Source organism: Neoarius graeffei, chromosome 5 (genome assembly GCF_027579695.1).
Source record: "Neoarius graeffei isolate fNeoGra1 chromosome 5, fNeoGra1.pri, whole genome shotgun sequence".
Lineage (NCBI taxonomy): Eukaryota > Metazoa > Chordata > Actinopteri > Siluriformes > Ariidae > Neoarius > Neoarius graeffei.
Genome location: NC_083573.1, coordinates 78,583,851 through 78,608,746, shown reverse-complemented (window position 1 = coordinate 78,608,746; position 24,896 = coordinate 78,583,851). Strand labels below are relative to the sequence as shown.

General features: G+C 41.3%; 1 protein-coding gene across 1 annotated transcript in view; it reads left to right on the top strand.

The window, feature by feature from the left end:
• The window catches only part of sspo (SCO-spondin), a 237,670-nt gene that overhangs the window by 133,739 nt on the left and 79,035 nt on the right, over positions 1-24,896 (top strand). The window contains exons 61-72 of the mRNA XM_060922454.1: positions 717-766; positions 854-1,024; positions 1,133-1,303; positions 1,422-1,501; positions 5,023-5,192; positions 5,304-5,350; positions 5,889-6,089; positions 8,626-8,796; positions 12,268-12,465; positions 15,452-15,548; positions 15,710-15,816; positions 18,080-18,172. Coding sequence (XP_060778437.1) covers positions 717-766; positions 854-1,024; positions 1,133-1,303; positions 1,422-1,501; positions 5,023-5,192; positions 5,304-5,350; positions 5,889-6,089; positions 8,626-8,796; positions 12,268-12,465; positions 15,452-15,548; positions 15,710-15,816; positions 18,080-18,172 — 1,556 coding nt within the window. The remainder of the gene's footprint in view (positions 1-716; positions 767-853; positions 1,025-1,132; positions 1,304-1,421; positions 1,502-5,022; positions 5,193-5,303; positions 5,351-5,888; positions 6,090-8,625; positions 8,797-12,267; positions 12,466-15,451; positions 15,549-15,709; positions 15,817-18,079; positions 18,173-24,896) is intronic.

Below are 24,896 nucleotides of genomic sequence, written 5' to 3'. Positions count from 1 at the left end.
ACTTGAACCTGTAGGAGGAGTTGTGATTTTTGTGAAATTGCACGTGACCCCTCTGTAGCCTCATGCATGGTAGGTGACACCACCTGGTGAACAACTCTTGTTGGTCTTTAGAGTCTTCTGGGTGAGTTTCAGTGAAAACGTCCCAGCAGTTTATGAAGAGTAGCATTTAATGTGACAAGTCACTCAAAAATTTCAGACGCCCATAAAATCGTAAATATGACAGGTGGTGCCACCATCTTGACAACTTTTATGCACACCTACCTGGGAACATGGTATTTTAGTTTGATCGAAATCAGATCAAACCTGTAGGAGGAGTAGCAATTTTTGTAAATTGTGGATGGACGACAGTGACGGAAGACGACAGACAGACAAAGGACGGACGACGTGTAATTGCATAAGCTCACGCGGCCTGGCCTACAGCCGGATGAGCTAAAAAGCATTATTTGGCTTTACATATCTCAGTAATCAGTCATATAACTTTTTTGACTGTGAACACAAGTGCTTGTTAATGGCATTGCACGGATACTTACAAATGGACATCGATACTTTCTCATTTTATTCTTCATTTTATGACTTTTTCCATTTAATCTACATTTTATATAATTTACATTTATTGCTTTTGCTGTCAAATGTCCTCTATTCTTTTTAACATTCTCCTGAAGAATTTAGAATTTGACTGGCTAAAATAATTTCTTCTCAATCACCTTGTCTTACAGCACTTGTGATTCAGGGAGACTGGTAAACTGCACCCAATTAGATTGCAATGGTAAGATTGACCTGGGGTTCCTATATTCTACCTTCTGAGAATTTTATGTACTTGTGTGTTTATAATCGAGTGTGTAACTCCTTGCAGTGGATGGTGGCTGGTCAGCCTGGACTCCTTGGAGTGTGTGTTCAGTGTCTTGTGGTGCCGGCTTGCAGTCACGCTATCGGTTTTGCTCCAATCCTAAGCCGGCCGGTGCTGGACTACCCTGCCTTGGCCCAGACCGCCAGGATCAAGCGTGTGTTCAGACAGCATGCAGCCGTGAGTGATCCTCCATGTGTGAAATTACATAAGCTTACATAAGACCTATACTTGGGAGTAGATACTGTAGACGGATGCAATTTCAAATGTCACTGATCTTGTTCAAAGGTGACGGTGGATGGAGCGAGTGGACGTCCTGGACAGAGTGTTCCAAGTCATGTGGAGGGGGTGTGCGCAGCCGCCGGCGTGAATGTGACAGCCCGACCACTGAGGGAGACGGAGACTTCTGCGAGGGCCTAAAAACCGAGCTTGTGGCCTGTAACATAGAGCACTGTCCAGGTACTTACTATTTATGACCTTCTTTGTTGTAGACTGATATGTTTTTTAAATGGCATTTATTTGATTTTATGCTTGTTTATGTGTTATAGTAAACATTACCTGTGTGTTGTGCTCACAGTGACTCAGTGCTCAGACATTTCTGGCTCTGTGTTCAGTAGCTGTGGACCCTCGTGTCCCCGCACCTGTGATGAACTGACTGTGAGTACAAGCTCTGCTCTTTTCACACCATTGCTTTTTAAATACAATGCACCACATGGTTGCATTGTGATTTTATAATCATTTATAATTTTTTTTGTTACTTTAGTCTTGTGCCAACTTTGTGGCCTTTGGTAAGTTCTGTAGCAGGAATGTTGGTAAACAGATTTCACGCCTCAAAGAAGAATAATAGCAGAGATCTACAGTGTGCAGTCTGCTGTAAAAATTGTTTGGACAAATTGATTAACTGTCTATTTTAGAACTAGGTTTCAAGTTTTTTTTTTAGATTTAATCAATGGAGGTCACACAGAAAAGCCTTTCACATGATTTGAATTCTATTCAGACCATTTAGCAGAATATTGAAATACAAATCAATCAATATTTCCAGCTCTAATCTGAACCTGAGGCCTTACACACAACCTGTGCAAATTCAGAGAGCGCTAACTGATTGAAATCAGTTATTTTTCCACTTAACAGTTCTTTTTTTTTTAAACCATTAAGAGAACAACTTCAGCTAAATTATCAAATATTTTAGGATTTTTTTTTTCATGAATAACAAAGATATTTCTGTTAACTGAGCTACACAGGTCAATTACTATATTCATGAATCAAACATCTCCAGCCAAAATTGTGTCGCATCATAAATACAGAATTGGTAAACATCTATAAATATTTAAAATCTTCTAATTGTTTTTGCTTTGGTTGTGTTATGGAGGAAAAAAAAACATGCTGTGCAATATAAGAGTGCTACTTTACACTTGAAAGTACAGTTGTGCTCATAAGTTTACATACCCTGGCAGAATCTATGATTCTTTGGCCATTTTTCAGAGAATATGAATGATAACACAAAAACATCTTTTCCACTCATGCTTAGTGGTTGGGTGAAACCATTTATTGTCAAACGACTGTGTTTTCTCTTTTTAAATCATAATGACAACAGAAACTACCCAAATGACCCTGATCAAAAGTTCACATACCCTGGTGATTTTGGCCTGATAACATGCACAGAAGTTGACACAAATGGGTTTGAATGGCTACTAAAGGTAACATCCTCACCTGTGATCTGTTTGCTTGTAATCAGTGTGTGTGCATAAAAGCTGAGTGAGTTTCTGGGATCCAGACAGACTCTTGCACCTTTCATCCAGCCAATGACGTTTCTGGATTCTGAGTCATGGGGAAAGCAAAAGAATTGTCAACGGATCTACGGGAAAAGGTAGTTGAACTGTATAAAACAGGAAAGGGATACAAAAAGATATCCAAGGAATTGATAATGCCAGTCAGCAGTGTTCAAACTGTGATTAACAAATGGAAAATCAGGGGCTCTGTTAAAACCAAGCGAATGCCACAAAGTATCTCGCGTACAATACGCCAAACAGCACAGAGACAAGCCTCAAAACTTCTGGAACAAGGTAATTTGGAGTGATGAGACCAAAATTGAACTTTTTGGCCACAACCATAAATGTTTACATTTGGAGAGGTGTCAACAAGGCCTATGATGAAAGGAACACCATTCCTACTGTAAAGCACAGAGGTGGATCGCTGATGTTTTGGGGATGTGTGAGCTACAAAGGCACAGGAAACTTGGTCAAAGTTGAAGGAAAGATGAATGCAGCACGTTATCAGCAAATACTGGAGGCAAATTTGCACTCATCAACCCGGAAGCTGCACATGGGACGTACTTTCATGTTCCAACATGACAACGATCCAAAACACAAGGCCAAGTCGACCTGTCATTGGCTACAGCAGAACAAAGTGAAGGTTCTGGAGTGACCATCTCAGTCTCCTGACCTCAAGATCATTGAGCCACTCTGGGGAGATCTCAAGCGCGCAGTTCATGCAAGACAGCCCAGGAATTTACAGGAACTGGAGGCTATTTGCCAAGAAGAATGGGCAGCTTTACCATCTGAGAAAATAAAGAGCCTCATCCACAACTACCACAAAAGACTTCAGGCTGTCATTGATGTTAGAGGGTATATACATGGTATTAAGAACTGGGGTATGTAAACTTTTGATCGGGGTCATTTGGATGTTTTTTGTTGTCATTATGATTTAAAAATAGAAAACACAGTTGTTTATCAATAAATGGCTTCACCCAACCACTAACCATGAGTGGGGAAAAAGTTTTTGTTATCATTCATATTCTCTGAAAAAAGGCCAAGAAAGCAAAAATTCTGCCAGGGTATGTAAACTTATGAGCACAACTGTACATCCTTGTTAAGTCTTGATGTAAAAAGTATTTAAAAAGTGTGATTCATTTTGCTTCAGTTCTTCAGAATTTAATGAATACTTAGCTCTAGCCAAGACTGTAGGGGCATTTGTCGATGAAACCAAAAGATTATGCTAATTTTCATGATGATGACAATGGGGGGGTGGCACGGTGGTGTAGTGGTTAGCACTGTCGCCTCACAGCAAGAAGGTCCTGGGTTCGAGCCCCGGGGCCGGCGAGGGCCTTTCTGTGTGGAGTTTGCATGTTCTCCCTGTGTCCGCATGGGTTTCCTCCGGGTGCTCCGGTTTCCCCCACAGTCCAAAGACATGCAGGTTAGGTTAACTGGTGACTCTAAATTGACCGTAGGTGTGAATGTGAGTGTGAATGGTTGTCTGTGTCTGTCAGCCCTGTGATGACCTGGCGATTTGTCCAGGGTGTACCCCGCCTTTCGCCCGTAGTCAGCTGGGATAGGCTCCAGCTTGCCTGCGACCCTGTAGAAGGCTAAAGCGGCTAGAGATAATGAGATGAGATGAGATGACAATGGGTCGCAGGCAAGCTGGAGCCTATCCCAGCTGACTATGGGTGAGAGGCGGGGTACACCCTGGACAAGTCGCCAGGTCATCGCAGGGCTGATATATAGATACAAACAACCATTCACACTCAAATTCACACCTACGGTCAATTTAGAGCCACCAATTAGCCTAACCTGCATGTCCGGAGCACCCAGAGGAAACCCACGCAGACACGGGAGAACATGCAAATTCCACACAGAAAGGCCCCCATTGGCCACTGGGCTCAAACCCAGAACCTTCTTGCTGTGAGGCGACAGTGCTAACCACTACACTACCATGCTGCCCCTAGAATTAGAATTTCATCTTTATTTATCACACATACACAGACTTGAGCACACAGTGAAATTTCTCCTCTGCATTTAATCCATCTGGAGCAGTGAACACACACATACACACACAAGTGAGCAATGAGCACACACACACCCAGAGCAGTGAGCAGCAGCTGGGGGTTAGGTGCCTTGCTCAAGGGCACTACAGCCCAACCTTCAGGCCATGGCTGCCCCATGTTCACCTAACCACATGTCTTTGAACTATGGGGGAAACCGGAGCACCCGGAGGAAACCCATGCAGACACAGGGAGAGCATGCAAACTCCACTCAGAAAGGCCCCCGTCAGCCACTGGGGTCCGAACCCAGAACCTTCTTGCTGTGAACCTTCTTGCTAACCACTACACCACCGTACCGCTCATGATGACAGTGATGATGGTGATGATGATGATGGTAACAATGATGATGATTATCCCACAGCACTGTGAGTGGCGTTGTGAACCTGGCTGTTACTGCATTGATGAGAAAGTGTTGAATGTTAATGGTACAGCGTGTGTAGAGAGAGAGCAGTGTCCCTGTCTGGACCTGACCAGTGGCCAGCGCATCGAGCCTGGAGAGACAGTCCTCACTCCTGATGGCTGCAACAACTGGTGAGGACAGAGCTCTGGAATGAGGGGTGTGGAATCAGTAATTGATGCCATTTTTAACTCTTTCAGTTTCGTACTGTTCAGTTAGTTTGTTTTGCTGTTTTCTGTCTCTAGTACCTGTGATGGAGGACAGCTCACTTGTAGCAACAACCCATGTCCAGGTTTGGAAAACAAATTAATTCCTATTGTGTCCACATTTAGATTCTTATCCCTTTACATTAAAGGAGCAGTTTGTAATTCAAGGTCTTTGCTGCCTGCAATTGCAGTAAAACAATGACAAACCTTCCTCTTTTCCATATCTAACCCCACCCCTTCTGTTGAAACTTCCATATGTATGCTACATAACTTCCTTTTAATTGAAAAGTGGGTGGAGCTCATTTCTGGTCCAGAAAATGTTTAATAAGAAATTTAAATCAGAAATGATTTAAAAGTTACCCTTTTTTTTTTTTACTTTGTCGGCATTTCTTAATAACTGAAAACATCATTTCTCTTTTTGTAGTAATAAATCAGTGAGTGGACTTGGCATGATTGGAAAGACATTTTTTATCCTTAATGTGAGGGACTCCCTAATGAATAAATGAAGCTCCTTGAATCTGTTGTGAAACATTTTAGATTTACACCCGATTCCAGTTTCATGTGCTTGATGGAAAATTGTCACTTATTTATTTATTTATTTATTTATTTAAAATCTGTTCTCAGTGGATGGAGCCTGGTGTGAGTGGTCCAGCTGGACTCCGTGCTCTAAGACATGTGGTGCTGAGTGGGTCTCTCGCTACAGGAGCTGTGCTTGTCCTGTTCCAGTGGCAGGCGGGGCAGCGTGTCCAGGCCAGCAAGAGGAGCACCAGGGCCTCGGAGTGCAGATTGAAAGACAGCCTTGTCCTTCAGTCACTTTTTGCCCAGGTGATATACACATCTACTGCATAAATACTGATGACACAGGTAGTTTTTTTTTTTTTTTTTTAAGAAGTGAGTAGACTGATAATTTAAGTTTATCTCGTTGAACTTTGACCCCACAAATGTGCAAATTTTGGTACATATGAGCCAACAAAAAACAAGTGGGTGGGTTGTTCTCCTTTCTTTGAAAAAAAAAACAGTTGAAAAAAAAGGACCAATCTATCGAGACGTACATGAGCTGATAGCTGACAAGGAGCGTTACACCGAATTGGCTATTAGCCATGTATGAAGAGATTAAATGGAATAACTGTTTTATTATATCCACATTCACTGGATTTTGAGGAACAGAGCATTTATATTTTTTGTAAATTCGATAAATAAAAACTTCATACAAAATGTCCGACAAAATCATTTTCTTTTAGAATGTAAACGGACCGGCGAAATGACTGTAGCAATTTGTGAAAAATGTTATAACCATCATAATAATTGTTGAAAAATAAAAAAGATACGTTCTTATCAAATACTTTTATTCCATATTTTCTTGCTTTTTTTCTATTTTGGAGGCTTTTGTTTTCAAGTAGAGTTTTTATTTCGCCCTCGGTTGGTTCAATAACACACACTCCGCCATTTTGTTTTTCTCTACTCACGGTATATGAGCTGATAGCTTCGTAGTAGAGTAGCCAATCAGAGCGCACGGTTACTCATATCCAGTGAATGTGTGTGTGTGTGTGTGTGTATATATATATATATATATATATATATATATATATATATATATACACATATATACACACACACACAGGTAGTCGTCGACTTACGACCTATGCGACTTACGACCGATCGACTTTACGACCGTCTGGTTATGACTGGCAAGTGTTTCCCAGCTGAGCTAGCTGAGCGTACGACAGTTTCCGCCCCAGCTCCAGGCACATGTGCAGTCTCTCTCACGCTCCCTCGCGCACTCCGTCATACAGTTTCCGCCCCAGCTCCCGGCAGCGCCTCTCGCCACGTACAACAGTTTCCGCCCCAGCTCCAGGCACATGCGCAGTCTCTCTCGCGCTCCCTCCACACTCCGTCATACAGTTTCCGCCCCAGCTCCTGGTTTACGAAATGAGCAAATCCTCCCGCCAGCCCGAGCGCTGCAACAGCTGATGATGACGTAGACGACCCACAGCCAAGCACCAGTGATGCCAGCGGTCACTAAATTTTGTATTTTGCTATGTTTTACATTTGTATTTTGGTATGTTTCAAACTAAAATGTTTTCTATTTTTCACACCTGTATTTCATATTTTTTGTTTTGCACATATTAAATGAATTGTCCTGTACGCAGTGTTGTATGCAGTGTTTGACTTAAACCAAATAATGAGCCAAGGTAATGAAATAAGAAAATGTTGATAAAATAAGACTTTAAGATGATTACAATATCATTACACATCATAATATACTTGCGTTCATTTAACATAGGCCGACTTACGACCAGATCGGTTTACGACCGGTCAGTTGTAACCAAACGCAGTCATAAGTCGACGACTACCTGTATATATAGGGTTAGTCAAAATTATGTTAACACTTGCGGTAAATGGTAGAAACCATTTATTCACAAAACATGCATCATATGTGCAAGATGATTTGCAGGACGGTCTCAACCTGTTCGCCATCGTTTTCAACACACAAAAACCAGCAAGCAACAGTACTTTTTAATCTGTTACCCATGGCGTACGTCTGTCAGCAGGAGAAAAATAATTCATTAGTGTTAACTTAATTTTGACTAATCCTGTGTGTGTGTGTATATATATATTGTGCAATGAATATCTAGTAAATAAATTGCTGCACGAATGGTCCATGTTGTAATTCTCACATTAATTACCTCAGATTTAAGCAAACTCTACCCATCTCATCTCATTATCTGTAGCTGCTTTATCCTGTTCTACAGGGTCGCAGGCAAGCTGGAGCTTATCCCAGCTGACTACGGGCGAAAGGCGGGGTACACCCTGGACAAGTCGCCAGGTCATCACAGGGCTGACACATAGACACAGACAACCATTCACACTCACATTCACACCTACGGTCAATTTTGAGTCACCAGTTAACCTAACCTGCATGTCTTTGGACTGTGGGGGAAACCGGAGCACCCAGAGGAAACCCACGCGGACACGGGGAGAACATGCAAACTCCACACAGAAAGGCCCTCGCCGGCCCCAGGGCTCGAACCCGGACCTTCTTGCTGTGAGGCAACAGCGCTAACCACTACACCACCGTGCCGCCCCAAACTCTACCCAATATGCACAAATGTCTGAGTAGCAAGAAAGTTTGCATTTTCACTCTTTAGTTTACATGAGTTCCTTATCAACACCTCACTACCTATGCTCAAATCAACTCTGACTTTGGCTCTTAACTCTGGTTGTTCTCATGTTATGTATAGTTTACTTACTAGAAACCTTAACATGGACTTGAGTATTATTTTGCTATTTTTTAGGTATGGTTTCCTGGTTAGATAAGTGGAAGGTCCTGACTGCTTGTGTATGTCTCTCTCCTTTCTAGTCCATGGTTCATGGGGATTGTGGAGTGAATGGTCAGAGTGTGATGCATGTGTGGGTGTGTCTGTCAGGAAGAGAGAGTGTAACAGCCCCCCTGCGAGATTCGGAGGTCTGCCGTGCCACGGCGAGTCCCTCCAGAGTCATGGTTGCCATGACAACCAAACCATCTGTTCAGGTCAGCTTTCCTCATACTCAGTGTCCTGCACACAGTGGGGTGCAAAAAAAAAAAGTAATATTTTATACACTTGATAATTTATATTCAGGTACGTTATTTAAAACAGAAACAAATAAATACTGTATGCTGTACACACATTATTTGTATGTCATATCATTCAAATGTTAATGCATTAATATTCCAGATAAAATAATTAACATCTGGGTAGTGTCATATTCCGGGTTTGATTATTTTCCAATAATAGCACATCCTGTCATTTCTTTATTTTAAATTTTGGAATGATGTGTTTATGCTTTTTATTGGATTTAATGCTACAGAATACACTGCAAAACAATGCATGATCTGTCAAGTTATATATCAGTACAACAGCTATAAGCAGTCTATCCCTTATGAGCACCATTTTTCTCTCTCTCTTTTTTTTTGACATTAATACGACCAAATCGGAGTTTATCATGTCACCGCAGTACAAGTGGAAACTCCTATTTTGAAGACTTTTCCTTGTAGCTGACAATTTAAAGGTTTTTTTTTTTTACCTACTTGTGATTGTTGCAAATCACTGACACTGAAACCTTCTTCCAAGAAAGCATTACCTTATCTTTCTTTGTTAAATATTAACACTGCTAAAAGTTTAACACACTATTAAAAATTTTATAGTTACAGTCATCTTAAATCAGTGTGCCACACTACAAGTCCCTGTAAAGGAGTTGTTAATATCGAAACGATACCATATTTGAGTGTATTAATTATGTAAGGCATAATGGACAGCTAGTATGTTGGGGAAGCCATGGCCTAATGCTTAGAGAAGCAGCTTTGGGACTAAAAGGTTACTGGTTCAATTCCTTAGCCAGCAGAAATGGCTGAAGTGCCCTTGAGCAAGGCACCTAACTCCTAGGCTGTTCTGGGTATGTTGTATGTTGCTCTGGATAAGAGTGTCTGTTAAATGCCATATAGCAGGTCATTATTGAGAAATAAACCCTGACAGGGTGATGCAGGACCCTGATGTGAAGAAGAGGGGTCTTGAATCACTCTGAAGGGGGTTATTTTGCAATAATGACCGGCTCGCTGTACAACCCCGATTCCAAAAAAGTTGGGACAAAGTACAAATTGTAAATAAAAACAGAATGCAATAATTTACAAATCTCAAAAACTGATATTGTATTCACAATAGAACATAGACAACATATCAAATGTCGAAAGTGAGACATTTTGAAATTTCATGCCAAATATTGGCTCATTTGAAATTTCATGACAGCAACACATCTCAAAAAAGTTGGGACAGGGGCAATAAGAGGCTGGAAAAGTTAAAGGTACAAAAAAGGAACAGCTGGAGGACCAAATTGCAACTCATTAGGTCAATTGGCAATAGGTCATTAACATGACTGGGTATAAAAAGAGCATCTTGGAGTGGCAGCGGCTCTCAGAAGTAAAGATGGGAAGAGGATCACCAATCCCCCTAATTCTGCGCTGACAAATAGTGGAGCAATATCAGAAAGGAGTTCGACAGTGTAAAATTGCAAAGAGTTTGAACATATCGTCATCTACAGTGCATAATATCATCAAAAGATTCAGAGAATCTGGAAGAATCTCTGTGCGTAAGGGTCAAGGCCGGAAAACCATACTGGGGGCCCGTGATCTTCGGGCCCTTAGACGGCACTGCATCACATACAGGCATGCTTCTGTATTGGAAATCACAAAATGGGCTCAGGAATATTTCCAGAGAACATTATCTGTGAACACAATTCACCGTGCCATCCCCCGTTGCCAGCTAAAACTCTATAGTTCAAAGAAGAAGCCGTATCTAAACATGATCCAGAAGCGCAGACGTCTTCTCTGGGCCAAGGCTCATTTAAAATGGACTGTGGCAAAGTGGAAAACTGTTCTGTGGTCAGATGAATCAAAATTTGAAGTCCTTTATGGAAATCAGGGGCGCCGTGTCATTCAGACTAAAGAGGAGAAGGACGACCCAAGTTGTTATCAGCGCCAGAGGTGGAAAAACCCGGGTGCAGAAAGTAAAAACCCTGCCACATTTTTGCTCCAGCCAATTCAGTGAACCAGCTGATCCTAATTACCACATCCCCTAAGCCAGGTTGATGAGCTAATTAGTGAAATCACCTGTGTTGAGAGCACAGGCAGAAGGAAAACCTAAGCAGGACTTTTACTTTGTCAGTCCAATTTTTCCACCTCTGATCAGCGCTCAGTTCAGAAGCCTGCATCTCTGATGGTATGGGGTTGCATTAGTGCGTGTGGCATGGGCAGCTTACACATCTGGAAAGACACCATCAATGCTGAAAGGTATATCCAGGTTTTAGAGCAACATATGCTCCCACCCAGATGACGTCTCTTTCAGGGAAGACCTTGCATTTTCCAACATGACAATGCCAAACCACATACTGCATCAATTACAGCATCATGGCTGCGTAGAAGAAGGGTCCGGGTACTGAACTGGCCAGCCTGCAGTCCAGATCTTTCACCCATAGAAAACATTTGGCGCATCATAAAACGGAAGATATGACAAAAAAGACCTAAGACAGTTAAGCAACAAGAATCCTACATTAGACAAGAATGGGTTAACATTCCTATCCCTAAACTTGAGCAACTTGTCTCCTCAGTCCCCAGACGTTTACAGACTGTTGTAAAGAGAAAAGGGGATGTCTCGCAGTGGTAAACATGGCCTTGTCCCAACTTTTTTGAGATGTGGTGTTGTCATGAAATTTAAAATCACCTAATTTTTCTCTTTAAATGATACATTTTCTCAGTTTAAACATTTGATATGTTATCTATGTTCTATTCTGAATAAAATATGGAATTTTGAAACTTCCACATCATTGCATTCCGTTTTTATTTACAATTTGTACTTTGTCCCAACTTTTTTGGAATCGGGGTTGTACATTATCCTGCTTATCATTTGGCTACTTAATAAAAAAAATCAATTATTTGACACATAATATAGATTTATAAATGATTTCATTGATTGAAAAAGATTTTATTGCTTTTGTTAAAGACGTGGTCCATAGCAATGGTCTGTTATACAGAAATACCAGACCATAGAATGTCATAATTGACCAATCAGAATCGAGTATTCAACAAAGCTGTGTAATAAAAACGTGTAATTTTTCCTGCATCTGGCACTACTGTCAGAGCCGCTGTAGAAAAAATTAATGAATTCACAACTCCTGACCAATCAGAGTTGAGGATTCAGCAGAACTGTGGTATAATCAGTGTTGACTGAAGTACTGATTTAAAGAAGTAAAATACTTTTTTTTTTATATTAGTGATGAACAGTGTATTATCTTTTGATTAAATATAATATTTCAAAATGTGATTCATTTCTTTTGATTATTGATGAAATAAACACATTTCTTCATAGCTGACTCAGACTTGTGGGCCCTAAATGCTGTTTGACATGAATTGAATGGCAGCATGATTTCAGCTTTGCTTCGTCATTCTGTTCCTCTCCTTGTCTGAACTCAGACTGTGGGGGCGGACAGGAGGAGTGGCCTTGTGGGAAGCCGTGCCCTCGCTCATGTGAAGATCTCCATGGTGGTACTGAGTGTATAGACCCATCAGGGTGCAGTCCAACCTGTGGTTGCCTGGGTGAAATGGTCCTGCAGGATGGCGTGTGTGTGGAGAGAGAAGAGTGCCGGTGTAAATTCCGCAACAGCACTACTGGTGAGAAAAGCATTTAAGGGTGAAATAATTTCTGCATTCTTTATTATTATATATGTTTAGTGGGTTTAAAAGTTGTTGTACATTTTTGACAGCAGCTCTGGAAAAAAATGTCTGAATTCATTCCCTGTTCACCATGGAGTGCACTATTTGAAGTGTTAATAAATTTATTCAGAGAAAAACAAATCCCTTATCAAGGAATACTTATTTAAAAAAAAAGAATGTGCCACTATTATTGGCACCCCTGCATTTAATACGTTGTACAACCTCCCTTTGTCAGTAAAACAGCACTGAGTCTCTCCTATAATATTTTATAAGGTTGGAGAAAATATTTTACTTATTCTTGTAATTCACTATCAGTGAATTCTAAAGGGTTCATAAACTTTCAAGCATCACTGTAGTCTTAAATCAGTGTGCCACACTACAAGTCCCTGTAAAGGAGTTGTTAATATCAAAACAATAACATATTTGAGTGTATTAATTATGTAAGGCATAATGGACAGCTAGTATGTTGGGGGAAGCCATGGCCTAATGCTTAGAGAAGTAGCTTTTGGACCAAAAGGTTGCTGGTTCTATTCCCTTGATCAGCAGGAATGGCTGAAGTGCCCTTGAGTAAGGCACCTAACCTCTAACTGGTAGTGTGGCATGCTGATTACAGACAAAAATACAAGATTTTACTTTTTCTTGGAATTCACTGTCAGTGATCCTTGGGGATTTCTTGCTTCTCTTACTATCCTCTTCACTGTACATGGGGGCAGAATAAACTTGGGTCCTCTTCCAAGCAAGTTTGAAACAGTTCCAGTTCCAGGCGAGTAGCTATTTTTCATAACCATTCCCTGAAATGTCCTGATATTTCATGTTTTCAACGGGGTTCAGGTCAGGGGACTGAGATGGCTGGGGCAGAACCTGATTCTGTGGTCAGTGAACCATTTTTGTGTTGATTTGGACATATGCTTCAGATCAATGTCCTGCTGGAAGAGCCAATAACAAACCAGTTTTAGTTTCCTGGTAGAGGCAGCCACATTTTGATTTAAATGTCCTGGTATTTCATGGAGTCCATGATGCCATGTACCATAACAAGGTTTCCAGGGCCTTTGAAGGAAAAACAGCTCCAAAACATCACAGAACTTCCACCATATTTTACAGTTGGGATCAGGTTCTTTTCATTACCGCCATCTTTCTTTTTACACCAAAACCACCTTGAGTGTTTATTGCAAAAAAAAAGCTCAATTTTTATTACATCAGACTATAGAACATGATTCCAGTCAAAATTCTAGTAGTGTTTCACAAACTTCAGGCACTTGTTTGTAGTTAACTGACAGAAAAGGCTTTTTTCTGGCAAACCTTCCAAATAATCTGTTGGCATGGAGGTGGAATCTGATGGTGGTATTGGAGACTTGGAAACCCCAAGATTTTACTTTTTCTTGGAATTCATCAACAGTGATCCTTGGGGGCAGGGTGGAGGCAAAATAAATTTGGTTCCTCTTCCAGGTAAATTTGTGACAGTTCCAGTTGATGTCCACTTTTTTATTATGGCCCTAACAGTAGAAATGGACATTTTCAGGTGAGTAGCTATTTTTATACCCATTCCCCTATGAAGGTCAATACACTTCTCCCTCATTTGGTTTGTGTGTTCTCTTATCTTTCCCATGTTGATGGATGCCGAAGGGAATTTGGCCTCTGTGTCACCTCAGATTTGTCCCCCAGTTAATCAGGAAGACATGGGTTACAGCTTGAAAGTTCCTACACACTCCAATCAACTAAAAAATGTACGGTTTAAATGGGAAACATGCTTTAGTTACATTGTGTTCACTATCATTTACAGAGGTGCTAGTAATAGTGGAACATCTGTTTTTGTTGAAAATAAATATTTCTTGATGAGGGATTCATTTGTCTCTGAATGGATGGACGGGTGGATGGATAGATGGCTAGTGTCACAGTTTGGCTCAAGACTGCAACAAAAATGGGAGACAACACAAGAGGTAGAATATAGAAAAAGATTATTAATTTGCAAAAAATATGTAGATCTAAAAAAAAAAGGTAAATCAATCTAAAATAAAAAATGCTGCTGTCATCTGGTCTGCTGGCAATGCACACCTCCCCCAGGCAGATCATACAAGTGGGTGAGCAGAGAAAGAGAACAATTGCAGCAAACTGAGATTTAAAGACAGACTACGATACAATGGACCCAGGTGTAGCTCAATCAGCTGATGGCCGGCCACTCTACACAACCCTGTAACACACACTCCAGACAAAGACAGGGACACGTAGTGCCCCGGTGTAACGCTGCAGCCCACAGGGCTGAAACACAGTAACACAGGCACCACGCTCGAGGGGCCATGACACTAGATAGATTGATGGCTAGATAGATAAATGTTGTTTAAGACCCATAAATTCAACACATACTTGAAGGTGGTGTATTTAATAATTGGGCGGCACAGTGGTGTAGTGGTTAGCACGGTTGCCTCACAGCAAGAAGGTTCCGGGTTAGAACCCAATGGCTGGCGAGGGCCTTTCTGTGTGGAGTTTGCATGTTGTCTGCGTGGGTTTCCTGCGGGTGCTCCGGTTTCCCCCAAAGGCATGCAGTTAGGTTGACGTGGGGTGGCCTTGGGTTGAGGTGCCCTTGAGCAAGGTACCTGCTCCCTGGGTGCTGTGTGTGGCTGCCTACTGCTCTGGGTGCGTGTGTTCACTGCTTCAGATGGGTTAAATGCAGAGGATGAATTTCACTGTGCTTGAAGTGTGCATGTGACAAATAAAGGTTTCTTCTTCTAATACAGCAAATTGTGCTAATTGTGTTTGTGTCAAGCTGCTTGGTAATTTATATCAGATTTCAGGCACAGTGAAAGAATTGTTAAATATTTGATCTAAAAATGTTTAGAAATCTTTGAAATGCCACCAGTATGCTGCCCTACAACCCTCCCTTGTAAAAGCTTAAGAAATTTTGAAGCCATTAACTGGGTGTCTTTCTGTTTTCCCCATATATGAGCAGATTTAAACATCACAAATACTGCATGGGAATGGCCAGGGAGGACAGACTGGCAATATGCAAATTCAGGAGAGAGCATCATCACAGACTGCAGCAACTGGTAACCTCAATCTTTTGCAATTTTATACAATACGTATTTAATATTTACAGTCTACATATTTTTTTTTCATTCTTGAGAGTGAAATTATGACGTTTCAAAAACTCTTACATTATTCTGATATATTGTGCTGACTTGCATTGGGATTGTCATTATTTTATTAGCACGTGTGAAGCTGGTGTCTTACACTGTGACTCATTTCCTGGTTGTATTGTTGACGGTGGGTGGAGCCAGTGGGGACCGTGGTCAGAGTGTTCAGCCCCATGTGGGGGTGGAGTTAAACAGCGGATTCGTCAGTGTAATAACCCCGTCCCCCAGGGAGGTGGGAGAGAGTGCAGTGGTGGTTCTGACCAGCAGAAGGAGTGTAATGGTCACGCCTGCACAGGTATGTAAGCTTGCACTGATCACTGGTGCAAGCATTTCAGTATTGTGTACTCAGTCCATTTCAAATGAGTAAGGTTTAAATGTTCGGTCACAAGTAATTATGTTTAAGTTTGATCAACTTATATATTTTGAGGTATATCAAGTCAAGTCAAGTTTATTTGTATAGCACTTTTAACTAATCTATCCCCAATGAGCAAGCCTTTGGCAAAGGTGGCAAGGAAAACCTCCCTCAGACGACATGAGGAAGAAACCTCAAGAGGAACCAGACTCAAAAAGGAACCCATCCTCATTTGGGTGACAACAGACAACATGACTATAACATTAACAGTCCTAACATAAAGTCAGCTTCGTTGATGCTATAAACCCCCCACCGACAGAAACCCGAGCGCAAAACCGTTCATGACAACCGCAGTCCCAAAGTCAGCAAGTCAACTGCAGTCCTAAAGTCAGCAAGTCAACTGCAACCCTAAAGTCAGCAAGTCACCTGCAGCCCTAAAGTCAGCAAGCCAACTGCAGCCCTAAAGTCAGCAAGTCAACTGCAGCCCTAAAGTCAGCAAGTCAACTGCAGCCCTAAAGTCAGCAAGTCAACTGCAGCCCTAAAGTCAGCAAGTCAACTGCAGCCCTAAAGTCAGCAAGTCAACTGCAGCCCTAAAGTCAGCAAGTCAACTGCAGCCCTAAAGTCAGCAAGTCAACTGCAGCCCTAAAGTCAGCAAGTCAACTGCAGCCCTAAAGTCAGCAAGTCAACTGCAGCCCTAAAGTCAGCAAGTCAACTGCAGCCCTAAAGTCAGCAAGTCAACTGCAGCCCTAAAGTCAGCAAGTCAACTGCAGCCCTAAAGTCAGTAAGCCAACTGCAGCCCTAAAGTCAGCAAGTCAACTGCAGCCCTAAAGTCAGCAAGTCAACTGCAGCCCTAAAGTCAGCAAGTCAACTGCAGCCCTAAAGTCAGCAAGTCAACTGCAGCCCTAAAGTCAGCAAGTCAACTGCAGCCCTAAAGTCAGCAAGTCAACTGCAGCCCTAAAGTCAGCAAGTCAACTGCAGCCCTAAAGTCAGCAAGCCAACTGCAGCCCTAAAGTCAGCAAGTCAACTGCAGCCCTAAAGTCAGCAAGCCAACAATATCAGGAGGCAGTAAGGAAGGAAGGAAGCATGATGGGGAGTGCTCTTAAAGGAAAATAATCAGAGACAGGGTGGTGTGATTATTTTCTTAAAACACCACATCTTTGAAGTGTTTTATTTCACTGATACCATTACAGTTTGCCAGCAGTTACATATTTTCATTCATTTATGAAATATACATCATACTTTCCTTTTTGCTTCTAGTTACTTTTAATGTTGTGGATTGTCCTTGAAACAAGTTCATCCCTTTTATCTTACATCATAACAACTCTCAACATTGTTTTCTCACCAGCCTCTTTTTTTCTATTTTGCGAAGTTAATAAGACAAAAATGGTACAGCTTGACCTCTGACGGTTACACTGTGATAGCACTGGAGACTCCTTGCAAAAATTAAAAACAAGCACAGAAGTCTGCACCATATCAACATTTACACACTTATGTACATATAAATCAATTTCTGTGCAATGTATTCCATACAAGTCCCTACATAAGTTGTTATTACACAAACAGCAATGTATTTGAAGGACATTAATATAAACCTGTGATCTTACCTTGTTGCTGACACTATTATCAGAGCTGTTAGAAAATAGAAAAGTAATCAACATCTTATGATCACAATCTAGCGTGCAACAGCACTGAGGTATAAGAGTATTAACGTGCACTAATAATCTAATTACCTGATTCCAGATTATGATTGGTTATATAAACAACACACTATGATGTATTAAACTGGATTAAAGACACCTGAATTCTTGCTCAATAATCAGATTATTTAGTGTATGCATACCATACCATCTGATATGTGTCCTGTATATTCATCTATTCATGCAGAGATAGAACTGAATACAGAAAAATAGAGGTGATTTAAATAATAACAGCGATATGTTCAATTTGCAACCATAATACAGATTTACCATGCACACATTTTAAATGCAATTTTTTTTTGCAGCCATCATCTAACATGTATAACTGTGCTCCTCAGACTCTGGGATGTGGTACGACTGGTCTGCGTGGTCCATGTGTTCTGTGACTTGTGGAGGAGGAGAACAGAGACGCACTCGTTCTTGCCACATTCCTCCATGCAGCGGCATGACGCGCCAGAGCAAGACTTGTAACACACAAGTGTGCCTGGGTGAGTCACAGGCTGCGTCTTTAAACAACCTGCACTGAAGAGAGGGATGATGAAAATGAGAAAGCATTATTTATACATGACCCAGGTATTTTTGAGCCATAGATGTTAATAATGTGGAATTATTACCCCCCAGTACTACAGGGATCAAAGAATGCCATAGGGAAAGGAAGTTATCTCCTGTAGACACTAGAGATCTTTCACTGACATCACAGGTTTTTGTTTATCACGCAGTGTCCGCCATATTGCCGAGCAAACAAAAAAACAGCCGCGACAGTTAATAATGAAAATTGAGATGACTGCAGTCAGTACAATTTCTCTATTGGTGTTTAGCCTAGTCTACATTATCAGTACATAACAAACATGCTGCTAGTTGAGCCAAGCTTGAGGTCTAATAAAATATATCGCGTCCATAGCCCACATCCAGATATACATTTTAATGTTGCACAGAGCTTTCACACTAACCTAATATAAAATTTTCTCCACACGCACGGGAATGGTTTTATCATCCAGTCTTCCTGTTTAACTGCAGCTCGCCATTTTTTTTGTCTTTCTGGGTTCGCCGGGAAGTGGTGAAAAGTTAAACCAGGTTTATTTCCACGTCTGTTATTACATCCAAAAGCACTACAGGTTTCTGGCATTGTTCTTTTAGCTGTAACTCCTACAATAAATATTATATGTAGATGTACTGAATTGGACTTACAATCACTCGTGTACACTTGTGCCAGTCGTTGTCAAACAAAGCTCGCCCAGCAACATGGCTGCGTAAACAGATCCGTAGTTATGATGATGCCACGTGAAAGTCCTCCATACATGACCTTAAGCACCCATGCACGAATGGTTAAATGGAGAGTTTTACAGTTGTTGTGGAATCAGAGTCGGAATGGATGAGATCTTTATGCATAAAGCTTCAACAAAATCCATCTGCAGTTTTTTACAAGTTTTATGCCTGCTTACATCTATTTTCTGAAGGTCTAAAGGAGAAAAAAATTCTACAAGATGCTCCCCATCAGAGTAGGGTTAATGAAGCACATCTAATGGTTCTGCATTGTTTTTTTCCACAGTGGTGGAAATTACAACATGCTATTATTACCATACATTAGTATATTTATAATTTAATTCTTATAGTTCTTAAATGTGACTTAAAAGTATTAATCCCCCTTGGTTTATGTCCTGTTTTGTTGCATTACAAGCTGGAATTAAAATGGATTTTTGGAGGGTTAGCACCATTTGATTTACACAACATGCCTACCACTTTAAAGGTGCAAACTGTTGTTTTATTGTGACACAAACAATAATTAAGATGAAAAAACAGAAATCTGGAGTGTGCATAAGTATTCACCCCCTTTCATATGAAACCCCTTAAGAGCTGGTCCAACCAATTCACTTCATAAGTCACATAATTAGTTGATTAAGATCCACCTGTGTGCAATCAAAGTGTCACATGATCTGTCACATGATATCTGTATAAATCAACCTGTTCTGGAAGGACCCTGACTCTGCTACACTACTAAGCAAGCAACATGAAAACCAAGGAGCCTCCAAACAGGTCAGAGACAAAGTTGTGAAGAAATATACCGGTAGATCAGGGTTGGGTTATAAAATATATCTCAAACTTTGAATGTCCCAGGGAGCACCATGAAATCCATTATAGAAAAATGGAAAGAATATGGCACCACTACAAACCTGACAAGAGAAAGCTGCCCACCAAAACTCACAGACCAGGCAAGGAGGGCATTAATCAGAGATGCAACAAAGACACCAAAGATAACACTGAAGGAGCTGCAAAGAGCCACAGCGGAGATGGGCGTATCTGTCCATAGGACCACTTTAAGCTGTACACTCCACAGAGTGGGGCTTTATGGAAGAGTAGAAAGAAAAAAGTAATTGCTGAAGAAAACACGTTTGGAGTTTGCCCAACAGCATGTGGCAGACTCCCCAAACACATGGAAGAAGATTCTCTGGTCAAATGAGACTAAAATTGATCTTTTTGGCCATCATGGGAAATACCATGTGTGGTGCAAACCCAACACCCTGAGAACACCATTCTGACAGTGAAGCATGATGGTGGCAGCTTCATGCTGTGGGGATGTTTTTCATCTGCAGGGACAGGAAAGCTGGTCAGGCCTAAAGGAAAGATGGATGGCACTAAATACAGAGCAATTCTGGAGTAAAACCTGTCTGAGTCAGCCAGAGGTTTGAGACTGGGATGGTTCACGTTCCAGCAGGACAATGACCCAAAACATACTGCTAAAGCTACATTGGAGTGTTTTAAAGGGAAACATTTAAATGTTTTGGAATGGCCTAATCAAAACCCAGACCTCAATCCAATTTAGAATCTGTGGCATAACTTGAAGATCACTGTACACCAACGCAACCCATCTAACTTGAAGGAATTGGAGCAGTTTTGCCTTGAGGAATGGGCAAGAATCCCAGTGGCTCAACATGCTAAGCTAATAGACATACCCCAAGAGACTTGCAGCTGTAATTGCAGCAAAAGGTAGCTCTGCAAAGTATTGACTGGGGAGGGTGTCTATGCATACTCCAGATTTCTGTTTTTTCATCTTAATTATTGTTTGTGTCACAATAAAACAACAATTTTCACCTTTAAAGTGGTAGGCATGTTGTGTAAATCAAATGCCGCTAACCCTCCAAAAATCCATTTTAATTCCAGCTTGTAATGCGACAAAACAGGACAGAGACAAAGTGGGATGAATACTTTTGCAAGACATCATACGGTATATCCCCTCCAATGCCTGTTTGACTGGTGAGTTAATTTTATTGAATAGATTTACAGTGACACAGGTCAATGTATTAAAAATATGAATAGTCCCCTGTAGAGCTAGAATAACCCCTTGGTACTTGAATCATATGCTTTATTGCCTGCTGCCTCATGCCTGTGAAGGAGAATGAGCTGGAAAAACACAGCGTGCATGTTTACACTTGGGTACGGACACGGCTTGTCAGCCATGTATTTTCCCTCTCTTTTCTGGCGTGTTTTGCTTCTGACAATGTCAGATACTTCCTTAAAATCATAATTTTTTGTTTCGATTTAGGAATCTGTGTTCAATTTGGGCGATCCGCCATGTTTGCTGTAGCTCTGCAGTCGCGACCTCTGACCCATGCATGACCTTACATGACTTTTCTGAACTGGCTGCTGAGCGGTTTGTAAACAGACTGACGTGGTTAGGATGCCTTGCAGTAGGAAATAAAATGTATTGAAACAAGATGATGCATTCCAACAATGGGGATGGGTATTAGCTCAAACAATTCAGAAAGGGGAGTGGATTAAATTATTCCTGAACCAGCACATCGATCTGTGTCACTTTAATCCAAACCTCAATATCTCATAAGCTGGAGCTCAAATAATGACTAGCAACTTTGATTAATTTAATGTGTTGTATTGGTGGAAAGTTCAGGAATAAAAAGCTCTATGGCTCTAACAAATGGCCAGAACATTACTGTATAAATTTGATTCATGATCCTAACATTTGGATTGTTCATAAAATGAATGTGGACTAGGGTCTGTGGAACTGATTCCCTATCTGAGAGCACATGTCTGAGAACACAATGGTGAACAGGCTTGCTTTAAAGCTCAAATCCATGAAAATCAGCTATCTGTGTCTTCTGGGGTTCTGCAATTAGTTATATCCATCTGCTCCTCCACACTGAGGCACAGGTGTGTTTGCAATTGTGATTGAACTCTCCCACAAGAGCAGCAGTGTCTGGCTTTGAGATTTGCCTAATCATCCAACCTATTGTGAAGGCCTCCCGAGTTGGCCTGCTGAAACACCCAGTGAAGCAGCGTTCTCATCTAAAAGTGAAATGTCTCCTTTTCACAGCTCGCTGTCTTTACTCATTCTTTCAGAAATTCAGATGAGCTCTTTCTGGGGACCTGCTGTGAAATCAGCTGCTAAAACTCTGAGTCCAGTTCTGGAAAAATGGGATCTTCTTATAGAGAAAATCAGATGAATAAGTAGTACTGAGTTGTGGCACGGTGGTGCAATGGTTCGCACAGCAACCTCACAGCAAGCAGGTTCTGCGTTTGAACCTGCTGGCTGATTGGGGCCTTTCTGTGTGGAGTTTGCATGTTCTCCTTGTGCCTGCATGGGTTTTTCTCCAGGAGCACCAGTTTCATCCCACAGTCCAAAGACACGCACATTAGGTCAACCGGCTACTCTAAATTGCCCATAGGTGAGTATGAATGGCCATCTGTCTATCTGTGTTTGTCATTGGTGATTTGTCCCTGCCTTTCGCCCAAAGTGAGCTGGGATTGGCTTCAGCTCACCCATGACCCACAATGGATAAGAGTTAGAGAAAATGAATGAATGAATGAATGAATGAATGAATGAAAGTAGTATTAGGCCAAGACCAAATCAAAAGACAGATGTTGCTCATGTGCAGTGAACTCTGGAAGAAGAAGAAGAGAAGCCGCCTTTATCACACGTATACTCAAGCACAGACTTAAGAACAGTGAAATTCCTCCTCTGCATTTAACCCATCTGAAGCAGTGAACACACAGAAGTGAGCAATGAGTACACACACATACTGTACCCAGAGCAGTGGGCAGCTATGCTACAGTGCCTGGGGAGCAGTTAGGGTTAGATACCTTGCTCAAGGGCACTTCAGTCCAATGGCTGCCCCATGTTAACCTAACCACATGTCTTTAGACTGTGGGGGAAACCGGAGCACCCGGAGGAAACCCACACAGACACAGGGAGAACATGCAAACTCCACACAGAAAGGTCCAGAACTTTCTTGTTGTGAGGTGACAGTGCTAATCACTACACCACCTGTCATATCCTCCAGCAGAATGTGCCTATGTAAAGGGTGTAGCACCAACACCAGTCATCAGAATCCATTTATATAGGATTCTGTTCCATTTATGTATGATGCAGGGGCGGACTTACCATTAGGCAAACCAAGGCGGTTGCCTAGGGCCCCCAAAGTTTGGGGGCCCCTAACAGTCAGTCCCGTCACGGTAAACACCAAACAATATATATGTCATCTTGTCTCTGATATTAAGTAGTCAACGATATAAATGGAAAAACACACCAAAATAGCATCAGAATATCGAATTCATGTGTATATAGTATTTGTCCCAGCACACACACACACACCCCTGGTTGTTTTACATTGGACTAGTCGATGATCTGATTCTGATGACGTAGACAGGTGCGCAATGGGAATTCAAACCAAAGCAGAGGGAAATGTGAACAAGATGAAGCGCAGTTATGAGAGTGGTTGCGCTAAACGAAAAAAAGGGCACAAAGCAAAAAGAATGCAGCTGCACTTCTGAAACTAACTACATTTTTCAAATCGCCTGAGTCTACTACATTGACTCTGTTGAGGAATGTGTTCCTTGTGCTCCAAAAGACTTTGGAGAAGCCAGCAACAAATAGGACTTTCTTTCTCATATGATTTATGATGAACAATGGACATTTGGAGATTAAGGACTTTTCAGTAATGCACTGGCTGCAACCTTTAAAAACTCGTACCTCTCTCTTTCTCTACCCCAGGGGCGTGTTTAGCCTATTTTTGGGGGTGCTCAAGCACCCCCAAAAACGAGCTCAGCACCCCCTAGCTCAGCATCCTCAAAAACACTGCTTTTGGACGTAATTTTCAGAAATAAGCGCCCTTGCGCACTGCGCAATGAATGTGTGCGCGGCCGTGTGTGTGTTCTTGAATTCACCTGTTAGGTGATAGTTCTATGAGCAGTAAAATCCCTCTCCTCCTTGCGTCCCCTCTGATTGGGTTGCCTGTCCGCGCGAGTGCTTGCTACGACATGGTGGTTTTTTAACTGGATTCCACGCCAATGAGGAACTCGAAGTAGCACCTGAGTATTACTGGCATAGCGAGATGTGAAGGTACGGACTGGAGTTACAGTTGTTAAACACAACACAATAATATGCATAATGCAATATTGATGTTCCCTGGTCTATGAACAGAATGATAAAAACGACATTTATCATCCATATCGAGATACTTTTGTGCAGAGCTGTACAAGTGCTACGGTGCTAGACCACCGTGGGTTAGTCAATTTTATTTACTGTAACAGAGCGTTTACGTTTGCTTATCATTTATATATTTATATTTATATATTTATCATAAATAACATCATAATAATTAGCAAATTAATCAAAACAGACACTGAAACGTACATGCACGAAGCAAACAATTAAACAAATGACTATCAAAAGAACACGACCAAAATATAACAAATATAACAAAAAATGTAAACTAATGTAAAATCATAATAATACACACTATTATTACACAATACACAATAACACATTAATTAACAATTACCACTGTTCAAAATGAATAGCTCCAACATTACAAATGCAGTAGTAGGTCTTGTTTAGTTAAAAATATAACGTAAATATTTGTGTCAGTGGTTGTAAATGTGTAGATATCATAGTTTATTGGGTCAGCTTCTGTTAAAACATTGCATAAGTCTAGTCTTGTCTAGTCTAGTCTTCTTGTCTAGTTAAGTCTAGTCTAAATGCGGAATAAATGTGGAAACACTGTCGTTCAAGCCAGGTGCCTCTGTCAGCTCTGGGGGCTAAGCACCCCCAAAGATCAGATACTAGAATCGCCCCTGCTCTACCCTCTCTCTCTCTCTCTCTCTCTCTCTCTCTCGCACACACACAAACTCACTCTCTCACACACACACCCACACACACACCCCATTATGGAATGGTGATGGAATACATGAACAATGGAA